Here is a 23,188-nt window from a genome sequence, read left to right on the forward strand (position 1 = left end):
TCTGTCAGCAGTCCAGAAACTCATTGACCTTTTACACACACACACACACACACACACACACACACACACACACACACACACACACACACACACACACTAATTACAAGCAAACAGATCACAGGTGATGATGGTTACCTTTTAATAGCCATTCAAACCCCTTTGTGTCAACTTGTATGCATGTCATCAGGCCAAAATCACCAGGGTTTTTAAACTTTTGATCAGGGTCATTTGGGTAGTTTGTTGTCATTATGATTTAAAAAGAGTAAACACAGTTGATTGATAATTAATGGCTTCAGCTAAACGCTAACCATGAGTCAAAGAAAAGTTTTTGTGGTGTCATTCATATTTTCTGAAAAATGGCCAAGAAATCATACATTTTGCCTGGGTATGTAAACTTATGAGCACAACTGTATGCTTAGCACCACACGGCCCCCACAAGTTCAAAAAGTGTATTTTATAGAAAGCCCTTTGATACTCTGAATCAGGCCAGTTGGGTATTATACGATTGGCCAAACTCTGAGAAATGAATTATCCCTCCTGACAACTTTCAAGCCTTGTATCCGATAGATGCAGAATTAAAAGATGGTCTATCCCCACAGTGGATCCAGCCATTCTAGCACATTATATATATATATATATATATATATATATATATATATACACATATACACATATACACACACACACTTATAACCATGTTATAAATAGGAAAGTTCAAAATTATGTGCTTGCTTAAAATACACTACCATTTCTTTTTAACCTTTCATAATGGAAGATTATTCAAATATGTACTATCAGTAAGTCGAATATGATATTTTGTATATGCTTAATTAGACCCAAACTTTTGGTCTCCACAGAGTCCATGCAGCAGACAGCAAGAAAAAAATTCTGTAGAAGAAAGCCCAGAAAAAACTGAATATCAGGACACGGTATGTGTGAAGGCTTTTTATTAATAATCTAAAACCATAGCGACTAGACATTTAATTATGTGGGAAAACAGAAATACAAAATGTGAATATATATATATATATATATATATATATATATATATATATATATATATATATAAAGCACCACTCCAACAGATGGGGATAGTTTGATAAGCGCACCAACATATTTTATATTGATTTCATTATGTGGGCCACATCAAATATTTTACAGATATTTTCAGGCCAAAAAAGATGTTTATGAATGCATAAAATTTAAATGAAATAAGCCCCCCTTTCCATACAGGGGTGCCTAGCAGAGTCCCTGTCTTACATCCAGGAGTGCCCAGCAGAGCCCCCATTACCTCAGACAGCAGAGCGGAGGAGGAAGGCCGCTCCTCCTGTAAAAGCTAGGTGCATTGGTCTCTGTAATATTATGATATGCATTTCTTTGATCGTACATCACAGGACACCGAGCCATAGTAGTTACTATGAGGGTTATAGTCCACCTTCAGGTGCTGGACACTGGCACACCCTAAACAGGAAGTTGCCTCCCTATATAACCCCTCCCACTACTGGGAGTATCTCAGTTTTTTCTCCAGTGTCTAAGGTGTTGGTCACGAGTGAAGATGTGCTGTGCTGAGCTTCTCTGGAGCAATCCTTGCTGGGGCTAGCTATGTAGCCGGATCCATTCAGAGTGTCTTTTAGGCCGAATTGTATGGTACCTGGGCCTCGTATCCGAAGAAACGAGGTTTTGCATGTAACACTTCTCTTTTTAGAGAGCTGGATCCCGGGATCCAGTACTATTGGTATTAAGGCCATAAAGTTTTACCGGCGGGGTGCTTTTTACAGGTCCAGGATTGTGGGTTCCCCGAGGGTCCCTGGTTCCTGAAGGTTTGTTAATGGAACCCACCGTGAAGGGTGAAGATTAAGTCTGTTGGTTTTACCACAGAAAACCCTGCGGCGTGAAAGGTAAGTGGAGTTTTTCTAAGGAATTTTAAAATTTTCTTATGAAATGTCTCCTTTAAAATAAATGTTGTCATGCCTAAGTGTCACCACTGGGGGCTGAATCCGAAGGTCCCCGTCTCCTAGGAGCACGTACCTTCTCATGCTTTGCTCAGAGTCACGCTGTGTCACAGAAGCAGCAGACTTTTTTTCCTCCGGCTAGCAGGCAGACCTCTGGTAAGTTTGGGGGGGTTTTGCTTCCTCCAGACACGCCCACCTGACTAAACTCTTCTCCTCTTCAAGAGGCTGAGTATAAAGGAGAACTAAAAATGATCGCCAATGCCATTTTCTTTCACCGCCCCTACACGGTGGCGGCGCCTATGCTTGCCCGTGAAAACTCTTTTTTGAAAGAGAAAGGAGGGGGGGCGCGATGTGATGGTGGGGGCGGGGCTTAGCGCTGCGTTGGTGTCCTCCAGCGCGGGAGTGTATTTTTAAAACAACACCTTTTATTCTGGCTGCAAAATTATCGGAGAGACATAAGAGCAAAGAAAAGCATTAAAGAGGTTTTGGTGCAACTGTTTTTAACACTGCAGCCCCTGTTTATTTTATGATATTTAAAAAAAAGAAAAAAAAAAGTTAAGCTTTTTTTTAATCGCATCCTGTGTGGGTCAAAATGCCACAGGATCTTCCATTACCTAGGACCCTCAAACTGAGGAACTAGGGGCAGGAGAAGACGAATTCCCTCAGGGGACAGTGGTGAGGCTGATGAATCCTCTTCTGAGGTGTTAAATGCGGGAGAATCAGCTGTTCCAATCTTAAGATCGATGGTGCAATTTCTTGTTGAATGATCGCTCCACATTTATGTACCCTTAACTGAGTGTTTGGGTTCATTAAAGCCTCCTCAAGCTGTGCAGGCTTTTTCCTGTCCATTCATTGCTGGAAAAGCTTTTTTGTATCTGAGGGGATCACCCAGATAAGCATTTTTTTTTCCCTCCTAAAAAGTTTTCACACTTTATCCTATGGTGGAGGAAATTCACTAAGTGGGGTATACCAGCAATTAACACTGCTATTTCTGCTGTGAATACGTTTGACTTGTCCGGCAGACAATGCTCAAATGCTTAGGGATCCAGCGGATAAAAAGGTGGAATTCCTATTGGAAAAAAAGAAAAAAAACAAACACTTTTTTTTCTCTGGCAGATTGAGTGTTTTCAGTCTGCACTGACAGTAATTGCTTAATCATTGAGAGACCAGTTTAAACAGGTGTTCAAGGTTACCCTGCTCAGCAGGCCCAGGAATGCAGCTTTGTTTGCAATAGTTGCTATGAGTGAGTCTATCCTTCAGGCCTTGCACCCTTCGCTAAACGCCTTGTAAGAAGCTCCTGGCTAGTCTTTCTTTTTGCGGTGAAACAGCTATTTGGGGATGTTTTGGATAATACATCCAAAGAAATTCTAGTTGAAAGCACCCCTTTTGCCATTTAAGAAAAAGAGTAAATGTATTTTCGTTTTAAAGCTCCTTCTTCTGTGCCAGAGGCATCAACCTCCAGGCAGTCACAGCGGCTGCCACCGTCAGGTTCAATCGAATAGGAGGAATTCTTCTGCAGTTCTCAAGGATCAGGCAGGAAGAGTGTTGAGACGAATAGGGGACTTCCTCAATAGCTCCAGAGTACAAACTGGAGTTCCAAGAGTTCCCGTCTCCTCGTTTTCTCAGATCAAACGTTTCTAAGGATCCAGAGAAAAAAAAAAAAGTGATCATGTGGGTCCCCATGTAAGAACAGAGGTTGGGGTTTGATTCAAACCTCTTTTTTTTTACGATGCCAAATCCGAATGGACATTCTGGATCTCAAAAATCTAAATTAATTTCCTGAATATAACCACTCTTTTTTTCGTATGGAGTCAATCCAAATCAGTTATCTCCATCCTACAAGGAGGAGAACTTCTGGCGTCAATAGACATCAAAGATGCATACCTCCATATGCCTATTTCCTCGCTCACTAGTAATATCTACTTTTCAAGGTGGAAAATCTTCATTTTCATTGTGCAGCTCTGATTTACGGTCCAGCTACTGCACCTTGAGTGTTTACAAAGGTTCTAGCCCCTCTTCTAGCCAGATTAAGGACCCAAGGTATAACGATTATGGTTTACCTAGTCGACCTGTTCTTGATAGACCACTCTGTAGCCCGCTTAGACCAAAATATGGTCACCACATTCAACTACCTGGAATATCTAGGTCGGATTATCAACCTATGGAGAAATCTTCTTTAAAATCACGAAGAAGGTCATAGGTACACCCAGAAAAGGGTATTCTTACCCCAGGCAAAGATCAGCGCCATCAAGAAACTGATTTAGGTGGTCGAAGCAAGATGAATTTCTTCTATTCAACTTTGCATGAGGTTGTTGGGAAAGATGGTGGCTTCATTCGAGGCCGTTCCTTATGCTCAGTTTCATTCGAGGCTGCTGCAAAACAGTATCCTATTGACTTGGAACAAAGGGTTCAAGCTCTACATTCCCAATGTGTCTGACTCCAAAGCCTACGGCCACATCACCCTGATAGCGCCCAATCTCGTCTGATCTTGGAGGCTAAGCAGGGTCGGGCCTAGTTAGTGCCTGGATGAGAGACCACCTGGAAATACCAGGTGCTGTAGGCTGGGTGCGCCGGAGCCTCAGTTTATGGTTAATGCCCAAAAATCTACTAAGGGGAAAATCCTTCCTTCATTTATCTGGGAAGTGGTAACAACATATGCCAACCTTTTTTGTTTAGGTTGGGGAACAGTCCTGGAAGAGGCAACTGTCCAAGAGAAGTGACCCAGATCAGAAATGGACTTGTCCTTTAACATTTTAGAAATTCAGGCAGAGCTCTTGGTCCTGAGGGCCTGAACGTTCAGTTTACAGTATTGTCCTGCCAGGATTCAATCCGACAATGCCTATATTAATCACCAACATGAAGTTGTGCGGCCCAGAGAAAGGTGAATAATATCCTATCTTGGGCAGAAATCAATGTATTTTGCCTGTCGGCAGTCTTCATTCTAGGAATAGAAAATTGGCAGGCGGACTACTTGAGTCGCCAGCAGTTGTTCCCGGGAGAATGGTTCCTTCACTCCGATATCTTCCTGTCAATATGTCAAAAATGGGGGATCCCAGACATAGATCTGTTTGTGTCCAGGTTCAACAAAGAAATCAACAGCTTTGTGTCAAGAACAAAGGATCCGCTAGCATGCGGAACAGATGCCTTGCTATTCCCGTGGAATCGGTTCTCACTGATTTATGCATTCCCTCCTATTCTGCCTGCGTCCACGATTTCTTCGCAGGATCAAGCAGGAAGTGATGTCATTGATTCTTGTGGCCCTCAGCGGCCTTTCTCACCCCTTTCAGCATTTCTGCAGATGGGGGTGAGAAATAAGGCTGGCCTTGAGTGCTTTCTAAGGACAGGTCTCAGCCTTATCGGTATATTTTCAATGACCACTTGCTTTGCATTCTTCGGTTCGTATCCTTATTCAGGGGGTAACACGGCTTAATCTCCGGTTAGGTAACCCCTGAACCCTTGGGACTTGAATTTAGTTTTGTCGGTATTACAAAACAGCCTTTTTTTGGGCTGATACGACATATTCCCCTGGTCTTTTTTTGACAAGGAAACTATTTTTTCTGGTAACCATATCTGCTGCAAGAAGGGTATCAGAATTGTCTGCTCTTTTTTGTAAAGAGCCATATTTTTATTGTTCAAGGATAAGGTAGTATTGCGTCCTCATCCTAACTTTTTACCAAAGGTAATATCAGGTTTTTATCTAAACCAGGATATTGTTCTACCTTCATTTTTCCAGAACCCTGTTCTATGGAAGAAAAATCACTACATTCTCTTGATGTGGTGAGAGCAGTCAAAGTCTACTTAAGGCGACTGCTCAGATTTGGAAAACGGATGTTTTGTTCGTGTTGCCTGAAGGTCCTAAAAGACCTTCATTGAAATCTACTATTTCTAAATAGATTTGACAAGTAGTAGTTCAAGCTTATGGTTTAAAGAGGTAGTTCTACCCTCTCAAATCAAAGCACACTCCTCTAGGGCTGTTAGTGCTTCATGGGCAGTGCATCACCAAGCCTCCATGGCTCAATTCTGCAAGGCCACAACTTGGTCTTCAATCCATACATTTACCAGATTCTATCTGATGGATGTAAAAAGACATGAGGATGTCGCCTTTGGGTGCAGTGTACTGCAGGTAGCAGTATAAATCCTCTGATCTCATGGTGCCCTACTTTGGTTGTGTCTCCCCCCCCTCAGTTGCCATTGCTCTGGGACATCCCACATAGTAATTACTATGGCTCTGTGTCCCGTGATGTACAATTAAAGAAAATAGGATTTTTATAGCGGCTTACCTGTAAAATCCTTTTCTTTTGAAGTACATCATGGGACACAGAGGTCCCGCCCCTCTTTCTAGTATACACGTGTATTGCTTTGCTACAAAACTGAGATACTCCCAGTAGTGGAAGGGGTTATATAGGGAGGCAACTTCCTGTTTAGGGTGTGCCAGTGTCCAGCACCTGAAGGTGGACTATAACCCACATAGTAATTACTATGGCTCTGTGTCCCATGATGTACTTCAAAAGAAAAGGATTTTACAGGTAAGCTGTTATAAAAATCCTATTTTTTGAAAATTAAAAAGCCAATAGTCAACTACTTGCTGTTATACATGGCATAATGTTAATCCCCAACTGTGATTCATGCTGGATGAGGCCTATTGGACTGGAGGATGGATTCCATAGAATTTTGGTAACCCATTTTATTGATCAGAACCAAAAATCACATGACAACTCTTCCCTTACAACGGAACAGGGCCTGATTCGAACACTGGTATCATCTACCATTTCTAACTCTTTTTTCAGGCAGACAACAAGTGGTTTACTTGACTAAAGCAGATTTTTTGCCAACTGTCACAATTTCTCGGACAAATAACGGATTTATTGTGGCTATTACTGCCTATGTCTCAAAAATGCCAGACTCCTTCTCCAGCTCCACTGTCTCTACCTGAGTCGAAATATGATATGCCTGCCCTGGAAGAGCAGATAGTCACCATCCTCGCTCTCTCACAGGGGTATCCCGGTGGGACAGTTCCTCCGTATACAGAGGAACTGCTCCACCAAGGAGGATTACCGCTGCGAATCAGAGTCACTATGTTGCATGTTTCGCGAGCGTGGCTATTCGCTAAAAAGTGCCAAGAGGCTTGCTGGATGGAGGACTAGGGCTGACCTCCTTGTACCCCAGGAAAGAAATACTAGTCATTTGGGAGCGCCAATAAGGTTCATTACTCCTTTTGGGGTGCAGTGGCATCAGGTCAGCTCTATCCTTTTTGACCATTGGCACATCCTCACCTGTTCAGACACTCTAAAGAGAGATTTAGGTGACAGACCCCATATGGTGGCAAAGAGAGCAAGGAATCTGAAGGACGATCTGGTTGAATCTGAATTCAGATGATCTGTAAATAGAAACTGGCTGACGGACATGCCCAGAATAAGGGCATGTTCTCTTGTGGCCACTGTGGCACCTGCAAGTACGTTGATCACTCAAAAACATTCTGTCACTCGAATTCAAAGAATGAATTTGACATTAAATCATTTATTAATTGTGCTGCATCAAAGGTTTTGTACACTCTTAAAATGTCCCTGTCACAAGTTGTATGTTGGCAAAACAAAACGCCAGCTACGTGTCAGATTTGCTGAACATTTAAAAAGTATCAGATTAAAGGAACACACCCCAATGGCTCAGCATTTTCTTGAATTCCATCAGGGCAGTACATGTGGACCTAAGATAAAGGGCTTTTTTACACTTAACCTGTCTGATCGAGGGGAGATTTGGATACTGTGCTCCTGAGGAAAGAAAAATTATGGATTTTCAGGCTTCAGACCCTCCAGCCGAAGGGCCTGAACACGGAGTTAAGCCTGAAAATATTCTTGGAACCCTAGATAGGAATATATTTTATGGAGTCGCAGCAGTGCACTCAGCGCACATAAGAGTGTGTGAGTTTTCTGCATTGTTGTGTACTCCATACAACTAATCATTGATTCATGATCTACTAGTATTCATGCCCTGTACTCTAAATAATTGCCATCTTACCTACATGATGAGCTTTATTATTATTTCTTCCAGGAGGCTGTGATTATTGGTGGCAGTTCTCCTTCCTTCTTTCTCTGGTATTTTGGCTGGTGGTTTTTATGTAGGGAATGGAATGGAGGATGGTTTAAATGTATTGTATGTATGTAATGATCCTTGAAAAAGTCACGTGACCGTGACGCAACGCGTGGGAGGAGCCTAGGACGCACTGTGCAGTCTGTCAGCATCTAGCTGTGTACTGCAGTGACTCTGCTCTCGTCCGTGGCGGCTGACTGCTTATCTTATCTGCATATGCCTTTCTAACATGGGGCGCACGTGAGTGGTTCTCATAGCGAGTTTTTGCTGGTGTACCGTTTGTATAGAGCATTGCGCAATGAAATATTTTTCTTCTTTTCTTGCTTTATATATGATTGCGGATGGAGAATATAACATCTGATGAGGTTGGAGCTGAATAACATTGTCATTCAAGATTGATTAACAAGCACTCCAATTAAGCAATTTTTAAGCGATTTTAGAACTTTTAAATACTGGCACTATTGTGACTGCTCTTTTGTATATTCCTTCTGGACTTGGCTGTCTTAATATTTATTTAATAAGTGTATCAGTAGTGTGACCATTTATTTTATTATCACTCTAATAATTATCTTTAACTGATCTATTTTACACACTGAGACACCAGTTATATATTTTTTACATGTGTGATCAGCATTTTAGTTACAATCCTCTTCCTGCACAACTATTTTAGTTACATTTTTTCGCACAGTATCTTTTCTGCACAATATTTATAATTGCTGAATGATTTGTGTATGGGGGTCTTATGGATTCATGCAATTATCATTGATAACATAGTGAAGCGCATCAATTTCTTAATTTATTTATTTATACATTTGAGTGATTCTGAACACTTTTGGTTGATAGCAGCCTCACATAATTTATTTTTTGATTCATACTTTATTTTTTGATTCTTGATTTGTTTCTTCAATAAGTATCACAGCGCTTTGTGTTTTTATTCACTTTAAATGTATTATCCATTTTTTTGATGATTGGGTGATTGTGTTTAACATGTTAGATCTAATTTTTTGAATTGCCCCTTGATCATGTCGTCCCTACGGCCAACTTGGGATTCTCACCTGGTATTTTTCTTAAATCAACTGTAGTTTTGAGTTGTTACCACAAGATGGCGATATACAATGTATGTGCGATTTTTTTAGATTTAGCTGAGATGCCCTGTTTAAAGACTGTGATTACATATGGACGACGTCCAGATGAAGTGCTTGTTTAAAGCACAAAACACGTTGACGTAGCGATGCCATAGACGCTGGCTGATCCCCTCATTCCTGAGTGATTCCATATCTATGACCGCAAGATGATTCCTTCCGCCTGAACACCAAAGGACAAGTGTTGTTGCAAATTTGGCAGAAAGTATCTCCTACTGGCTACCGTATCTGTGCTCCTTGAATGCTGAACCGGAAGTAATCAGGCTCTCTGCTTCTCACTCTGTTGGGTACACGGAACCTGCTATGCTCCAAGTATTGCAGTCTGTCTCCGCTTGACCTACTGGCACCTGACACGAGGAAGACACCTATACAATGGCTAAGCAGCTACAGTAAGGGAAGGGTAAGAACCCCTTGTGGACCGGTGTCATTCCTTTACATGTACAAATAAGATATTTGGGGGGCACACTCTAAAAAATGCATTAAAGATGGTGCAGCCATAAGACCATACAGTAGAAGAAAATATTACAGCGCACACATGCAAAAAAGACATTTACCTCAAGCAAGGCTAGTTTAAAACACCTAAGCATTTCTAGAAAAACATTATCAAAAAATATGGGGATTTGGTCACACCATATTGCTATATGGTGCTAAGCCCACTTACTGTGACAAAGTACCCCATAATCAGTGGGTCCTACACTATTTATTCCTTTACATGTGTGTCCTCATGAGTGTATATGCCAAGACTGACTGCTGACTTATTGACAAGAGCTTTAGAGGTTCCGGGCTCTATACAACCAGCAACGGTCCCTGCAGCTGGCCACACTATTTGAATTGAACATCCTCTGCTTGAGTGTGTTCCGTTACATTACTGAATAACTGGAGACCCGTATGCTGTATTGTGTATAGACAAATTGACATTTGATTTATATCCACCTTTTGCAGGATTAGCAGTGCTGTCTATATATTTTATTTGATTGCATGAGAACAGCAGTAACGGGAAGCAGCCTCTTGTCTGTTCATAATGACTTCTGACTATTATCATATTCAAGCCCTAGTTAGGGCACAATTTACTCGGGACTAGTGGGAGAGGCTTTTTGTTTAGCGTCTATTTTTAAACAATACAATGTTTCTTTTTCTACAGTTTATAGTGTTTTATAATTGCTAGTAGATATTGTGGAGGACTACGTGTCCTACCCATGCGACCTTTGTGCTGCATTGGTGGGATTACTTTTATATATTCATGCATTCATCAATAAAGTTAACAGCATAAATGATTAGAATACCGTTGTTGATTCTCCCCTTGATTGCTATCCTGGGACTAGCTTTGTTCCAACTCCTTTTTTCTTATACCTGAGAGAGTCATACATAGGAGGGAATGAAGAACACCCAGAGACGGTGCTAGAGGAAGCTTTGCATTTTCACACTTGAATCTCCTCCGTCTAGCCAGGCACTTTCGGTTACAAAGAGACCCACCAAATTAGAAAAGACATTCCCTGTTCTAAAACAAATAAAATGCAATTCTTGGCAGTTGGGTCAATTCAGAAAAGATTTTCAGCCCTCCAATGATCATTACCGAATGCTGTCAAAAGAAAAATTAGTTAGAAAATGCTCTATTCCAGTGGTAAACCCTGCCATCTCTGTCTTAAACTCACTGTACAAATTGAAGATGCTTCTTCTTTCAAAGATTCTGCTGATAAAGTTTGAGCACAACTCCCCCTTCCCCCCACACTACCACTTCTCTCAAATCATTAAAAATCTGCTTAAGGACAGTCAGATTTGAAGAATGTTTAGAACCACCACTTGTAGTGTTGTTTCAGTACCTCTAGACAGGTCCAAAGGCCTGTTCATGGTACCAAAACCCAACAGGGGTATTCTTCTGATCCTAGACCTAAAATCTCTAAACAAATACCTGCAAATTCCAAAATGTTTTAACTGTATCTATAAGATCAGTGATTGCCTCGCTGAGACAAGGTGAATACTTGGCACCTGTAGACATCCAAGATGGCAATCTTCATATTTCCATTTATCCTCCTCATCAGCGCTTTTACACTTTGGTATAGGAGACTATTCTTTCCAGTTTTTTGCACTGCCCTTTAGCCTGTCGTCTACTACCAGAGTATTCACAAAGGTACCTCTTCAGGCCCTTCCAGCCCTTCACAGGCTCTAAATGACTTCTGAAGGATTCATCCCCTTTCCAGCTGTCTGCTAATTTTGCGTGGGTGGTCTAGTTCCAAAAACCTCTTTTTTTCTCCTGGAATATCTGGGCCTGATTCTGGATCCGGCCCAAGTAAAAGTCTTCCTTCCAGGGAACAAACTGCTTTCCCTCAGATCTCACTCTTAGGTCTTGAGGTCAAAGAAACACCCCTTTTGTGAGATTTCTCCAAAATAGTTTTGGGCCTTATGGTGGCCTCCTTTCGAGGCTGTCACATTCACCTAATTTCCTGTGACCTACAGTACACCAGTCACCAAGGAGGTACCAAGAGTCATGTAGCCTTAAAAGAAGCAAGCCAGATATTCTTATGAATGGAGAAATATTGTCCTGCGATCTCTGCTGTCCACATCCCAGGAGTGGACAGTTGGATGGTGGATTACCTCAGCCGTCACTGCCTGGACCAAGGGAAATGGGCCCTCACCCTGACATCTTCAGCTTTGATATGTCAGAGGAGGGGGACTCTAAATGTGGGCATTCTGGCCTACAGATTTAACACCAAGTTACCTCTGTTCGTGGCCTGGCCAAGGATCTTTAGCACTGATATTGGATGCTCAAATAATTTCCTTGACTCCATTCAGTCTAATCTGTGCTTTTCCTCCAATGTGCATTTTAACTCAACTGCTCCACAAAATAGAGCAATAGAGGAAACTGGTGATTCTCAAAGCACCAAACTGGCCCAGAAGAAACTGATACTCAGGCATAATCGGACTTCTAGGAGACGGCCCTTGGCCTCCTTCCAACAGGCCAGACATGATGCCTTAAGGCTTTCTATTCCAACCTGCTTCTCGGTCTCTACTTCCTCATTACATTCTGTGTCTGCCTCGGCTCACGCCCTATGCGTTACGTCACTTTGAAGTCACGTGACCATGACGTAATTCGTAGGGTGTGTGCGGAGGCACACACGGACCAGAAGTGACAACATGCAATAGTAAAATCCGGGATTTTATGTATATAAGCATTTTTTTATGTTTTAAAGTGTAAGTGCATTTCGTTTGTAATAAATATTTACTTTACTAACATACTACATCATAAGAGGCTTGTTGGTATCTTTCCCTCGCATGGGCAAGGCAAATATGGCAGCATGAATAAACAAGAACTTTTAAAGGTACCATACTCCTCTTAAAACCAGAGCCTTCAGGAAGTATATGTGGAGAGCCCCTAGAGGTCTGGAGGTACAGGATGAGCTTGATACTGTCCAAACTTGGGACGATTATCATATACAGGCTATATGACACCAATCTGGAGGTGAGCGTTCTGTGAGCACAGAGGTGACACACATTGTGTAAAGTCTAGAGGCACAGCGCTTATGATATTGGGTGCTTGGATAATCAGAACAAGATTCTTATCACCACTATTGTTTTGATACCACCAACTGTATGGACTGAGCACTTCATTATTTGTAATTGGACTGGATTTTTGGTTATAGATGCACTTTATTGTATGATTTAATCTTTTATGTGATCTTCATCATATTTATTTTCCTTGTAATGTACATGGGGAAAGAAAGGTACACATACAGAACTTCACTTTTGGTGATTTTGTTGTTTTGCTTATGCAATAGAATCTAGCAGCGCAGCATCACACACTTTCATATTTAAACACAGATTTTTAAGGCCTCCACCAGGTCATTTGTTCATACCATCTCAAAGTTTTCCAGGTGGACGTCCAATAGTCTGTGGACCCCTATTGTTGTCCCTTTTGTCAGATATCTGTTTTACTAGTTTGTTGCCCACCTTCTCATTCAGTGGTTTGGGGCGTCCCAGGGTCTATGATTATTCAGCCTGTGTTCTGTAGTGTACGATTAAGAAAAAATGAAATTTGACTTATCTGTAAATTCCATATCTCGGAGTACAGTACAGGACACCGGCCATGATCACTTCTTATCCTGTGTTGCTCTGCATTGCTTGCTAGAATGCTAAGAACTTGTGGAGTTGAATAGTGATATAGGGGGTATGCCCAAGGGGGCATGTCCTCAAAAGCTTGACATTTTCCAATTGCCTGAAGGTACCAGGGCCTATGAATGTTCGGCCTGTGTCCTGTACTCAAAGATATAGAATTTGCACTTTATTCTAATACATTTACACTGAAGTGGGTTTGCACATTTTTATTTTGTATGTGTTTTTTTGGCATCTTGCACACATGCTTTTGTACATTTTCTTATGATTTTATTATAGTTGCACAGAAGATTTGAATGACTTTGTTGATGTTTGCAAAGTGTTTTTTTTTATAGATTTTATGGGCATGCTCTAATATTAAAGTGACTGTAAAGTCTGTTTGTTTTTTCTTTTTTTAGTTAAAAATAACAAATATATCATACTTACCTGCCCTATGCCGTGGATTTGCACAGAGCAGTCTGGATCCTCCTCTTTTTCGGGTCCATCTTTGGCTCTCCTGGCCCCTACCTTCTGGTGAGTGCCTCCACAGCAAGCAGCTTGCTATGAGGGCACCCGAGCCGAGCCAAAGCTCTCTGTGGCCATTCGGACACAGAGCCATGGCCAGGCCCCACCCCCTTTCTCTCCTCATTGGCTGACTGACTTCAACAGCAGCTGGGGGGGGGGGGGGGGGGGGGTGGCAACGATGCAGCGCTGCTATCTCAGCCAATGGGGAGGGGAGTCCCGGGCAGCCGAGACAGTCTTACAACATCACTGGATCTAAATGGGGCTCAGGTATTTATCAGGGGGTTCTGAGGGGGGCTGCTGCACACACAAGGCTTTTTATCTTATTGCATAGAATGCATTAAGATAAAAAAAAACCTTCTGCCTTTACAATCACTTTAATACAACTGTTATTATAGTGCCCAGGACTATTATAGGTCTGAACATTTTGTTGGTGCAGAGGACTTGGTTGTTGAAGACATCTTGTCTCCCAATAAACATCTAAGCATTTCAGGCAATTTGGCTTTCAATTCAGCTTTGGACAACCTATTATAGATCCATCTGATCTGGATTCTGTCAGAGAATGTCACTGTGATAGCATACGTCAGCCATCAGCAAAAGAGGTAGAGTGGAACCTTTCCTAGGCAAAAATGTCATATTTCTGTCTTGTCAGCCATTTCAGGCATGGCCATTGGCAGGCATAATTCCTCAGCCAGCAGCATCTGAGCCAGTAGAGTGGTCTCTACATTCAGAGCTGATCCGGAACCTGTGTCAAAGGTGGACCTCCTTCAAGAATTAATTGCGCATGTTTGTACTGAGGTTCAGGGTCTTCTAGTAAAAGCAGTGGATGCTCTTGATGGTTCTGTGTTATCACTACATTCTGATTTTCTTCCACTGCTTCCCCGACTTCTCTGCAGGATTGCTTTGAAGGGCATTTCAGATCCTCATTGCTTTGGACTACCAAGTGGTTGTGGTATTCTCTCCATTGCTTCTAAGGAAAAGGCGTCATGGTTGATGCTAAGAATTTATGAAGAGTGTCACATTGGCTCTGTCCCCACACAGAGTCTAGCTTTGTCTTAGTAACATACAGTGCAGGAGGGCGGTTTCTGAATTTTTAACTCTTTGCTAAGATAAAGCGTTCAAATGTACTTTACAGCTGATAATAAAGAACTGCATACACAGTACAGACATGGTTAATTAAGTTAAACATTTCTCAATAGCCCCATCCTAAAAATCACAAAGCAGGGGGAGCATCTAAGGATTTTTCAGCAAGTTAATGGTGCTTAAAAAGGTAACCAGCAAATTTTTTTTTTTTTTTCTTTTAATTTGTGCTATGTTAAGGGGAACATGTAACACACACAGTAGGTGTTATCCTAGTTTATCTGCAAAAGTGGAAGTATATTTTAAAGCTAGGAAGTTAATTTCCTGCAAGATCTATCATCAGACATGGAAGGCAGACCTAATTTCATGTAAGTCTATAGGCTTATACTGTCACTAAACCCACATTATGTTGATCCTACTGTTCTCTATCTCCTCCTTCAGTCCATGTCCCCAATTCAGCTGGGGATTTTGCAGCTGTGGTGGCAACTCCTCACATGCTCAGTTTGCAGGAAGTTTCTATGCTGAGTATTTCCTCCCTATCACATTTGAGCAGCCCATGTGACTATAGAGTCTCACATGTTGGCGTATACGCAGTAACAAATGACAACCCACTCCTTCCCTCCTCCTCCATGCCCACTAACCAGCTAAGTACAATGGGGGTGGGGTTTTATATGTAGATTAATGGTGGCTTCACCTCCCTGTTCTAAAACACAAGCTGGGATGGGCGTGACACAGCCTGTGACTGGCAGAAATCTGCCCACATAATATTCCAGAAAATAATAAAGATTTGATTTCAAATATATATTTGTATTCCATATTAAAAATAGTTTATTGATATTAGTAATTTATTTTTACTTCAAAGGCCTTTTTTTTTTTTCTTTTGTGACCAGCAACAGAGAACTAAAAGATCCTCCTGCTTATGTTTCCCTGCAGATGGGCTGGGAAAGAGATTTTTTTTAATTAAAATAATTACAGTGCCATCATCTCCACACCGAGATAGAAGGGACAATTTAAAATAAACAGCGTGTGTTTTAGTATCGCTTTAAACCCCAGTAGCAACTCTGTGGAACAAATCCTCTCTACTCTTTGAGACCTTTTGTCTTTTGGTTCTTCAGAGGAAAATGTCCCACCATTCCTGGATGTGGTTTGGGTTTTATGAGTCTCTTAGCCACTGTTTCTTTCTAAAAAGACAGATTCTGTTTCTTTTTTTGTTTTTGTTTTTTCATGCCGGTGCATCGCTAGAAGGACACCATGGCTTCTTATTCTATCATTTCTGGGTGGCTCTGTCAAACCATTCCAGGATCAGATTACTCTTTTCTGTTAAGACTACTAGGTCTGTGAGTTATCAGGCTTTTCAACCTTGGGCAACTGTTTCCCAGAGTTGTAGGGCTTCTACCTGGACTTCTGATCACACTTTCTCCAAGTCCTGCCAGGTTGATGTTTCGGCCTCATCTGATGCGGTTCACATCATAAGGTCCTTTGACAGCTATTTGATCTGCAGGCAGTCCTCGTTTTTCTTCTGTAAAACATCTCACTATTGAAATTCCCAAAAGATATGGGAAGCCAGTGGGCCATTTCAATCCACCAGCATCTGTCTATAACCAGTCCCTGGTTGGACTTTAAGGGGGGTTTGTTATTGCATGCAAGGACACTACATAGACTGCAAGAATATTCAAAGCAATGCTTTACATACTGCAAATCTCACATTTTGTTCCAACAGACTTTACATATTATTTTATTAACATTGTATTAACATTGTGTATAATGGCATGTTTTCATGACTTGTAATTTGTTTTGTAGGATTCACAGTCTAGCATGGGAAGTCCATCGACTCGTATTTCACACAGCATTATTGGCGCGGAAGATGAGGAATTTGATGCAGAACCAGAACAGGTTAATATATAGTACCAAGTATATGGACAACTGGGCAACGTCTTCATTTGTTAAAAAGGTTCTATAGCCTAAATGAGTTTTTAACTTATGGCATTCCTTGCATTAAGGTAAAAAAATGCTTAGGTAGCAGTATAACCCCCCCCATACTTGAGTCCTCACTCGATCAAGCACTGTGCCCATCTAAAGCAGCTGTCTCCCTTCTCCCTGCTCTCACAAACTTGGCTATTCCTGTCGGTTAAATCCTTTGAGGGGAGTGGGGCTAAGCTGCACTGTTTATGTCTAATCTCTGGCTGCATGGCTCAGGGGCGAGCCTGCAGATGTGCCCCATAACAAACAGCTTACTATGCGGCACACCAAGAAAAGGAGGAGCCAGGAGCACCGGCAGGGGGACCTGAGAAGAGGAGCTTTGGGGCTGCTCTGTGCAATCTCCTTGTATAAGTATAAAAACGTTTGTTTAAACATCTATTTAAACAAAAAAAATAGCGCTTACAAGTACTTTTTTCAAAGGACAGAACAGGTGACAACTTTAGGCAAATCTGTATCTTAAGTTCAGAGCTAAAAAAGGTTTGCTCTTTGCTTTCATTTCTAGTTAATCAGGGGAAATGTGTGTGTGTGTGTGTATATATATATATATATATATATATATATATATTTCCTGGACCTCCCCATGTCAGCCTATTATGGGTCAGCTCCGCCCCCTCTGACCCCTCCAGGACCACCTCTTTCTTAGCTCATAAAGGGCGGCCGTCTGCCCACACCAGTGTTCTTTTTTCGTCCTCGCTCAAGACGCCTTTTAAAGTTTTTTTTTTTTTTTTTTTTTTTTTTTCTTTTCTTTTTTTCTTTTTTTTTTTTTCTCCATCCGCCATCCATCCTGTTCGGGTTCAGCCTCTCCCGGTTCAGAAGATCCCCCCCATATAGGCTGTAAATCTCCTGAGGAGGTGGGTACAGTATAAATGACTGTGTATTACTGGCAAAGGTCACTGGCAGTATAAATGACTGTAAATACCTTCGTTAGGCAGGTGCTGGCACACTCTCCTTCCATGTTTTTATGTGTTCAGGCAGTGGTTTGGCTCGCTGGGACTTGTAGTTCACCACCTCCACATGTATTCCTTTCAGGAAGCTCAGAGTTGAGCAGGTGAGGTCAGAGGCAGCTTCCTCCTTGGGTTGCCTAGCAAACACCAGAATGCTTACTGCTGATTTGCAGCAGGCTCTGTCCTCTAGGCTAATCTCAGCCTCCAGCTGATCAATCTGCTGCTCTGCTCTGGTAAGCTTTCTCCAGGACTCTCATTACTTACTGCTGTGTTATTTGTCTATCAGAGTGTTTTTATTATCCTGTGCCTTATAGGTCTGGGGAATTTTGCCTGCCTAGCTGCCTTAGCACTAAAGATTAGGATGGAGAAGTTTATTTTAATTGTATTTATTTATTTTATTTGTTTTTTTGTTTTATTGTTTTTGTTTTTTTTTTTGTTTTAAAGTTTTAAGTTTTTTTTATTTTTTTTAAAAAGAGAGCACATCCTCTGTGTTTTACAGAGAGAAGGGCCCAGTGCGGGATAAACGCCCTCAAAGAGGTTCCAAATCAGAATTCTAGCCTTAAAGGAGTTAAAAAGACACTAGACATGACAAATCGCAGCGTCGCATGCAGCTGGATAGACGCCTGTTGTCACAGCATTCCAGTTCTCCCTCGCCTTTACCTCACTTTAGTCGTTAGGACCCAAGCCAAGAGAGGTCAAGACATCAGAAAGCCTCTAGAAAGAGCAAATCAGGGGGCAGATACAGAAGAAGATCCAATCCTTCGGATAGGTCTTCATCGCCAGGCAGAAGAAAGATCCTGTTGGGCCTGCTCAACTGAGGTCCTCAGAGGAGAGCGGGTATGCGCATCTTGCTTCAAGGAGGCAGCTCAGGACAATGCTGCGAAAGCACGCCAGGTTAAATCCTACATTAAGCATGCAGTCAAGGAAGAGTTAAAGAGTGTTTCAAGGAATTCTGCTCATCCTGCTGTATCTTCAGCATCTGCAGATTCAGATCATGTGTTTTCAGTGCGTTTTAACTCTGAAGTCGATAGCGATTCTGATCCATCTGATGCTGAGATGGTCTCGGAATCACATACGTTTGATTTTTGCTCTGGTTCCCCCCCCCCCAGTGGAGGCTGTTAAGGATGCGATGAAGTGGCAGGAAGAATCATTGCCTCCAAAGAAACAGGAAAGATACTACCCGTATTTAAAGAAATCGTTACCTTCCTTCCCATTGATTTCTGAAATTAAAGAAGTAATTGACGATGCGTGGGCGGGGCCTTAGAAGAAGTTCAATGTGCATAAGAGAGTATCGAAGCTGTTCCCCTTGGGACACTACGCCTAAGGTGGATGCTTCATTACGTAGATTCCCCCGCCACATTACGCTTCCGCTGGAGGATTCAGTCCCTTTTAGGGATCCTATGGATCGCAGAATAAACACAGACCTAAAAAGGTTGTATAGTTTGGCCGGAGCAGCCTGCAGACCGGTGGTAGCACTCACTTCTGTGGCAGCAGCACTTGGGCTGGATTCGCACCTGTGCGTTTTTGGTGCTTTTTGCGGATTTGCACTACCATCCATTTACCATGGTCTCCTATGGAACACGTTCTGTGGTGCGGGTCTGTGGAATGCTGGGAGCGCATGGGTGTGAATCCAGCCTTAGAGTGCGGGTAGCGGAGCTGGTGGATGGATGTTCGGATGAAAGTCTGGGAAGTGGCAGTTCTTCTCCTTTGCAGTTTTCAAGACTGCTGTAGAGTTTGTGGCTGAAGTGGCTGTCGACCAGGTCAAGATGACATCAAAGATAATGGCTCATTCTGTCACAGCCCGCAGAGCCTTATGGTTGAAGCATTGGTCGGCCGTTAAGGCTTCTAAGCGCAGTCTTTGGTTCCATTTGACGGGAAGCTACTCTTCGGGAAGACTTAGAATCAGCAATTCAGCGGGTTTTCAGCGGCAGATCTGGCCTAAATCCGCAGAAGAGAAAGACAAGACCAGCCCTTTCGGTTTAACAAGAGATCCAATGAAGGATTTAATGAGGCCAGTGCTTACAGACAGTTTTTCAGACAGTTGAAGGGAGCCGGTTCAACCTTCCAGAAACTTTCCAGGCCCAGGTCCAACAAAGCTCCTAAGGCTTCAAATAAGTCCTTCTGAAGGTGTCTCCGCTTAACCCTCTCAAGTAGGAGCAAGACTAGCCCAATTTGGGGGGGTTTGGGCGGACAAATTACAGGATGCCTGGATTGTAGCCGTCATTCGATCACGTTATCGTCTCGAGTTCAGAACAAGGCCCCCTCAGACCTCGTTCGTAGAAACTGGACTTCCTAGGGATTTGGAAAGGAGGCAATGTTTGCAAGGATATATAAGGGAGCTGTTGGCAGCAAGGGCCATCCTTTTGGTTCCAAGGCACGAATTGGGTCAAAGAGTATGTTCCCCTCTGTTTTTGGTCCCAGAGGCTTCATGGGGTTTCGGACCAGTTTTTGACTTCAAAGTCCTGAATTTTTACATGAAGGTGCCACCATTCAAAATGAATTAATTGGAAACGATTATTTCGGTTGTGGAGTCAGGAGACTGGATGGTTTCCATCGATCTGGCGGATGCGTATCTTCATGTTTCCATAGACGCATCTCACCATCGCTTTCTCGGGTTTTCCGTAGAAGGCTCTCATTTTCAATTTTAATGTCTCCCATTCGGTCTCTGCGCGACTCCGAAAACGTTTTCAAAGCTACTGTCTACTGTTGTTGCGACTCTCAGGGTCAAGGGAGTGCAAATATTCCATTATCTAGACAATAGTTCGTGTGAATTTCACTTGCAAAACACTAGCTCCTTTCGGTTGGTTGATCAACTTTCGGAAGAGCCAGATGCATCCGACCCAAATGTTGGAGTGTTTAGGAGTACAATTCGACACGGATCGGGGTCATGTTTCTCTTCCTCAGAGGAAGGTCCAGGAGATCCAGTCTCAGACAAAAGCAGTGATGGCCAGGCCTTCTATGATGGTGAAGGCATGCATGCAGTATCTGGGGGTTCTATCAGCCACAGTTCCAGTAGTCCCGTGGGTCAGGTGGCGCAGAAGGAGGTTTTAATGCAACTTTCTTGTTCAGTGGGATTGTCACTCCTTGTTCCAGAAAATCTATCTGCCAATTCTGATAATCTGTTCCCTGGTTTGGTGGTCAGTAGCTCGCAATCTTTCCCGTTCCGTTGAAAGCCTCAGAACCAATAGTGGTGACGACGAATGCCATTCTGGCAGGTTGCGGGGCACACTGCCTGGGACAGCAGGTTCAAGGCCAATGGAACCTTTGTGGGGTGAAGAGTTTAAATTTCCTGAGATTGGATGCTGTCAGACACGCTCTCTTAGTGTTCCAACCTATGTTGCATGGTCGACCTGTCCAAGATTCTTTTGGACAACAAAACTATGGTGGCTTATGTGTCTCATCAAGGGGGCACAAGAAGTCGCCCTCTCCTTCAGGTGGCATTTCAATCTTCCTATGCGCAGAGAAGAATCTCGGCTCTCTTACAGCATCTCATCTGCCAGGGCCTGGGGATGTTTTAGCAGATCGCTTGAGTCGAGGCTTTGGGGATCACAACGAATGGGGCCTCAACCCCAAGTACCTACGCAAGATCTTCGGGGTCTGGGGGATGCCTTCGATAGATCTTATGGCATTGGAGGAGAATTGTCAACTGCCTTCTTCTCCCGGACCTGGCATCCACAGGCGTTGGGTCAGGGTGCTCTGTCCAGGTCTTGGAACTTCCCCTTGGTGTATGTGTTCCCGCCGCTTCCATTGGCTCTCAAAATCCTGCTGAAGATTCAGTGAGAAAGGGTCACAGCAATAGTAGTCCTACTTAACTGGCTGAGGGAGCCGTGGTTCCCTCTGGCTTGGAGGATAAAGTTGGGCTCACCAATCCCACTGCCTCCTTGTCAAAATCTCCTTCTGTAGAGTGGGGCCTGACACCCGAACCGCAGGAGGATGAAATTAATGACTTGGAAGTGAGAGGGGGCCTTTAACTGGCTTGGGTCTCTCAGGCGGTGTAGTGGAGACATTATTACAGGCTCGTAAGAGGTCCACGAATGTAACCTATAACCGGATCTGGAATACTACAGAAAGGAGTTGGGACCTTGGATCTCCTTCAGTATCTAACATTTTGGAGTTTCTGCAGAGTGGGCTCTAAGGGTTAGCTTATAATTCCCTGAAGGGTCAACTCCCCATCTTGTCGGCTATGTCGTGTCCAAGATATGCTCTACATCCGTTGGTGATCTGATTTTTAGGGGCAGCCATAGAAATCGTTTTTTCCAAAAGAGGACTTAACACTAGTCTTGGGAACATTGCTGGTTCCTCCGTTTGATCAAGCTTTCTCTTGTTCATTATTTCCTTTAACAGTTTTTTGTTTTTGTTTTTTACTAGCCGTTGCCTCTGCCAGAAGAGTCTCCAAGTTGTGTGCCTTCTCATCTAAAGAACCATATTGTTTGGTGCTCCCAGACAAGATAGTCCTTAGGCCGATACCGAGCTTTCTACCTAAGGTGGCCACATAATTTTGTATGAACTGGGAGGTCATTCTCCCAGCCTTTCTGGCGGATACAGCTGATGATGAGTGGAGTAAGTTAGACCTGGTCTCTGCGGTTTCAACCTACCTGAAATGGACTAAAAGCTTTTGAAAACAAAATCAGCTGTAGGTTTTCCCAATGGGGCCTAAAAAGGGTATGCAGCAACATCCAGAGTTGTCTTCCTGGTTTGTTAAGACCATACATATTGCATACAAAACGCTGGGCCTTCCTCCTCCTTCAGAGATCAAAGCACATTTGACGAGGGGTATGGCAGCATCCTGGGCAGCATACGCGAAGGTCGCCCCTGAGGTAATTTGCAGAGCAGCAAGTTGGAGCGCGCCCACCACCTTTTATTAGGCATTACAGGCTTAATTTGGCTTGTCCGCCTGATGAAACATTTGGCTCTACGGTTATTACTGCGGCTGTTGCCCATGAAAAATTTGAGTAGCATTGCATTGAGGGTTTGGCTTATTTTTTATTTTTTGTCTTCCCTCCCTTCTTAATATTGCTTGGTACATCCTATAGTAGGCTGATATGGGGAGGTCCAGGAATAAGGAAAATTGTTATCCATACTTACCGTAATTTTCCTTTCCTGGATCTTCCCTATGTCAGCCGGGGATTTCCACCCGTCGCAAGGCCGAGTTTATCCGTCGCAAGGCCATTTTTTTTTTCTAACACTGGTGTGGGCAGACAGCCGCCCTTTATGGGCTAAGAAAGAGGTGGTCCTGGAGGGGTAAGAGGGGGCGGAGCTGACCCCTAGTAGGCTGACATGGGGAGGATCCAGGAAAGGAAAATTACGGTAAGTACACCCCCAATTGAAAATGTCCAAATTGGTCCCAACGTGTCAATATTTTGTTTGGCCACCATTATTTTCCAGCACTGCCTTA

General features: G+C 42.9%; 1 protein-coding gene and 1 pseudogene across 1 annotated transcript in view; both read left to right on the forward strand.

Moving 5' to 3' along the window:
* The window catches only part of ARHGEF12 (Rho guanine nucleotide exchange factor 12), a 441,882-nt gene that overhangs the window by 176,946 nt on the left and 241,748 nt on the right, over nucleotides 1–23,188 (forward strand). Inside the window, exons 12-13 of the mRNA XM_073602566.1 lie at nucleotides 858–929; nucleotides 16,670–16,762. Coding sequence (XP_073458667.1) covers nucleotides 858–929; nucleotides 16,670–16,762 — 165 coding nt within the window. The remainder of the gene's footprint in view (nucleotides 1–857; nucleotides 930–16,669; nucleotides 16,763–23,188) is intronic.
* Nucleotides 4,397–4,515, forward strand: LOC141111534 (5S ribosomal RNA; annotated as a pseudogene).

The sequence above is a fragment of the Aquarana catesbeiana genome, linkage group LG10 (assembly GCF_042186555.1).
Source record: "Aquarana catesbeiana isolate 2022-GZ linkage group LG10, ASM4218655v1, whole genome shotgun sequence".
In the NCBI taxonomy this organism is placed as follows: Eukaryota; Metazoa; Chordata; class Amphibia; order Anura; family Ranidae; genus Aquarana; species Aquarana catesbeiana.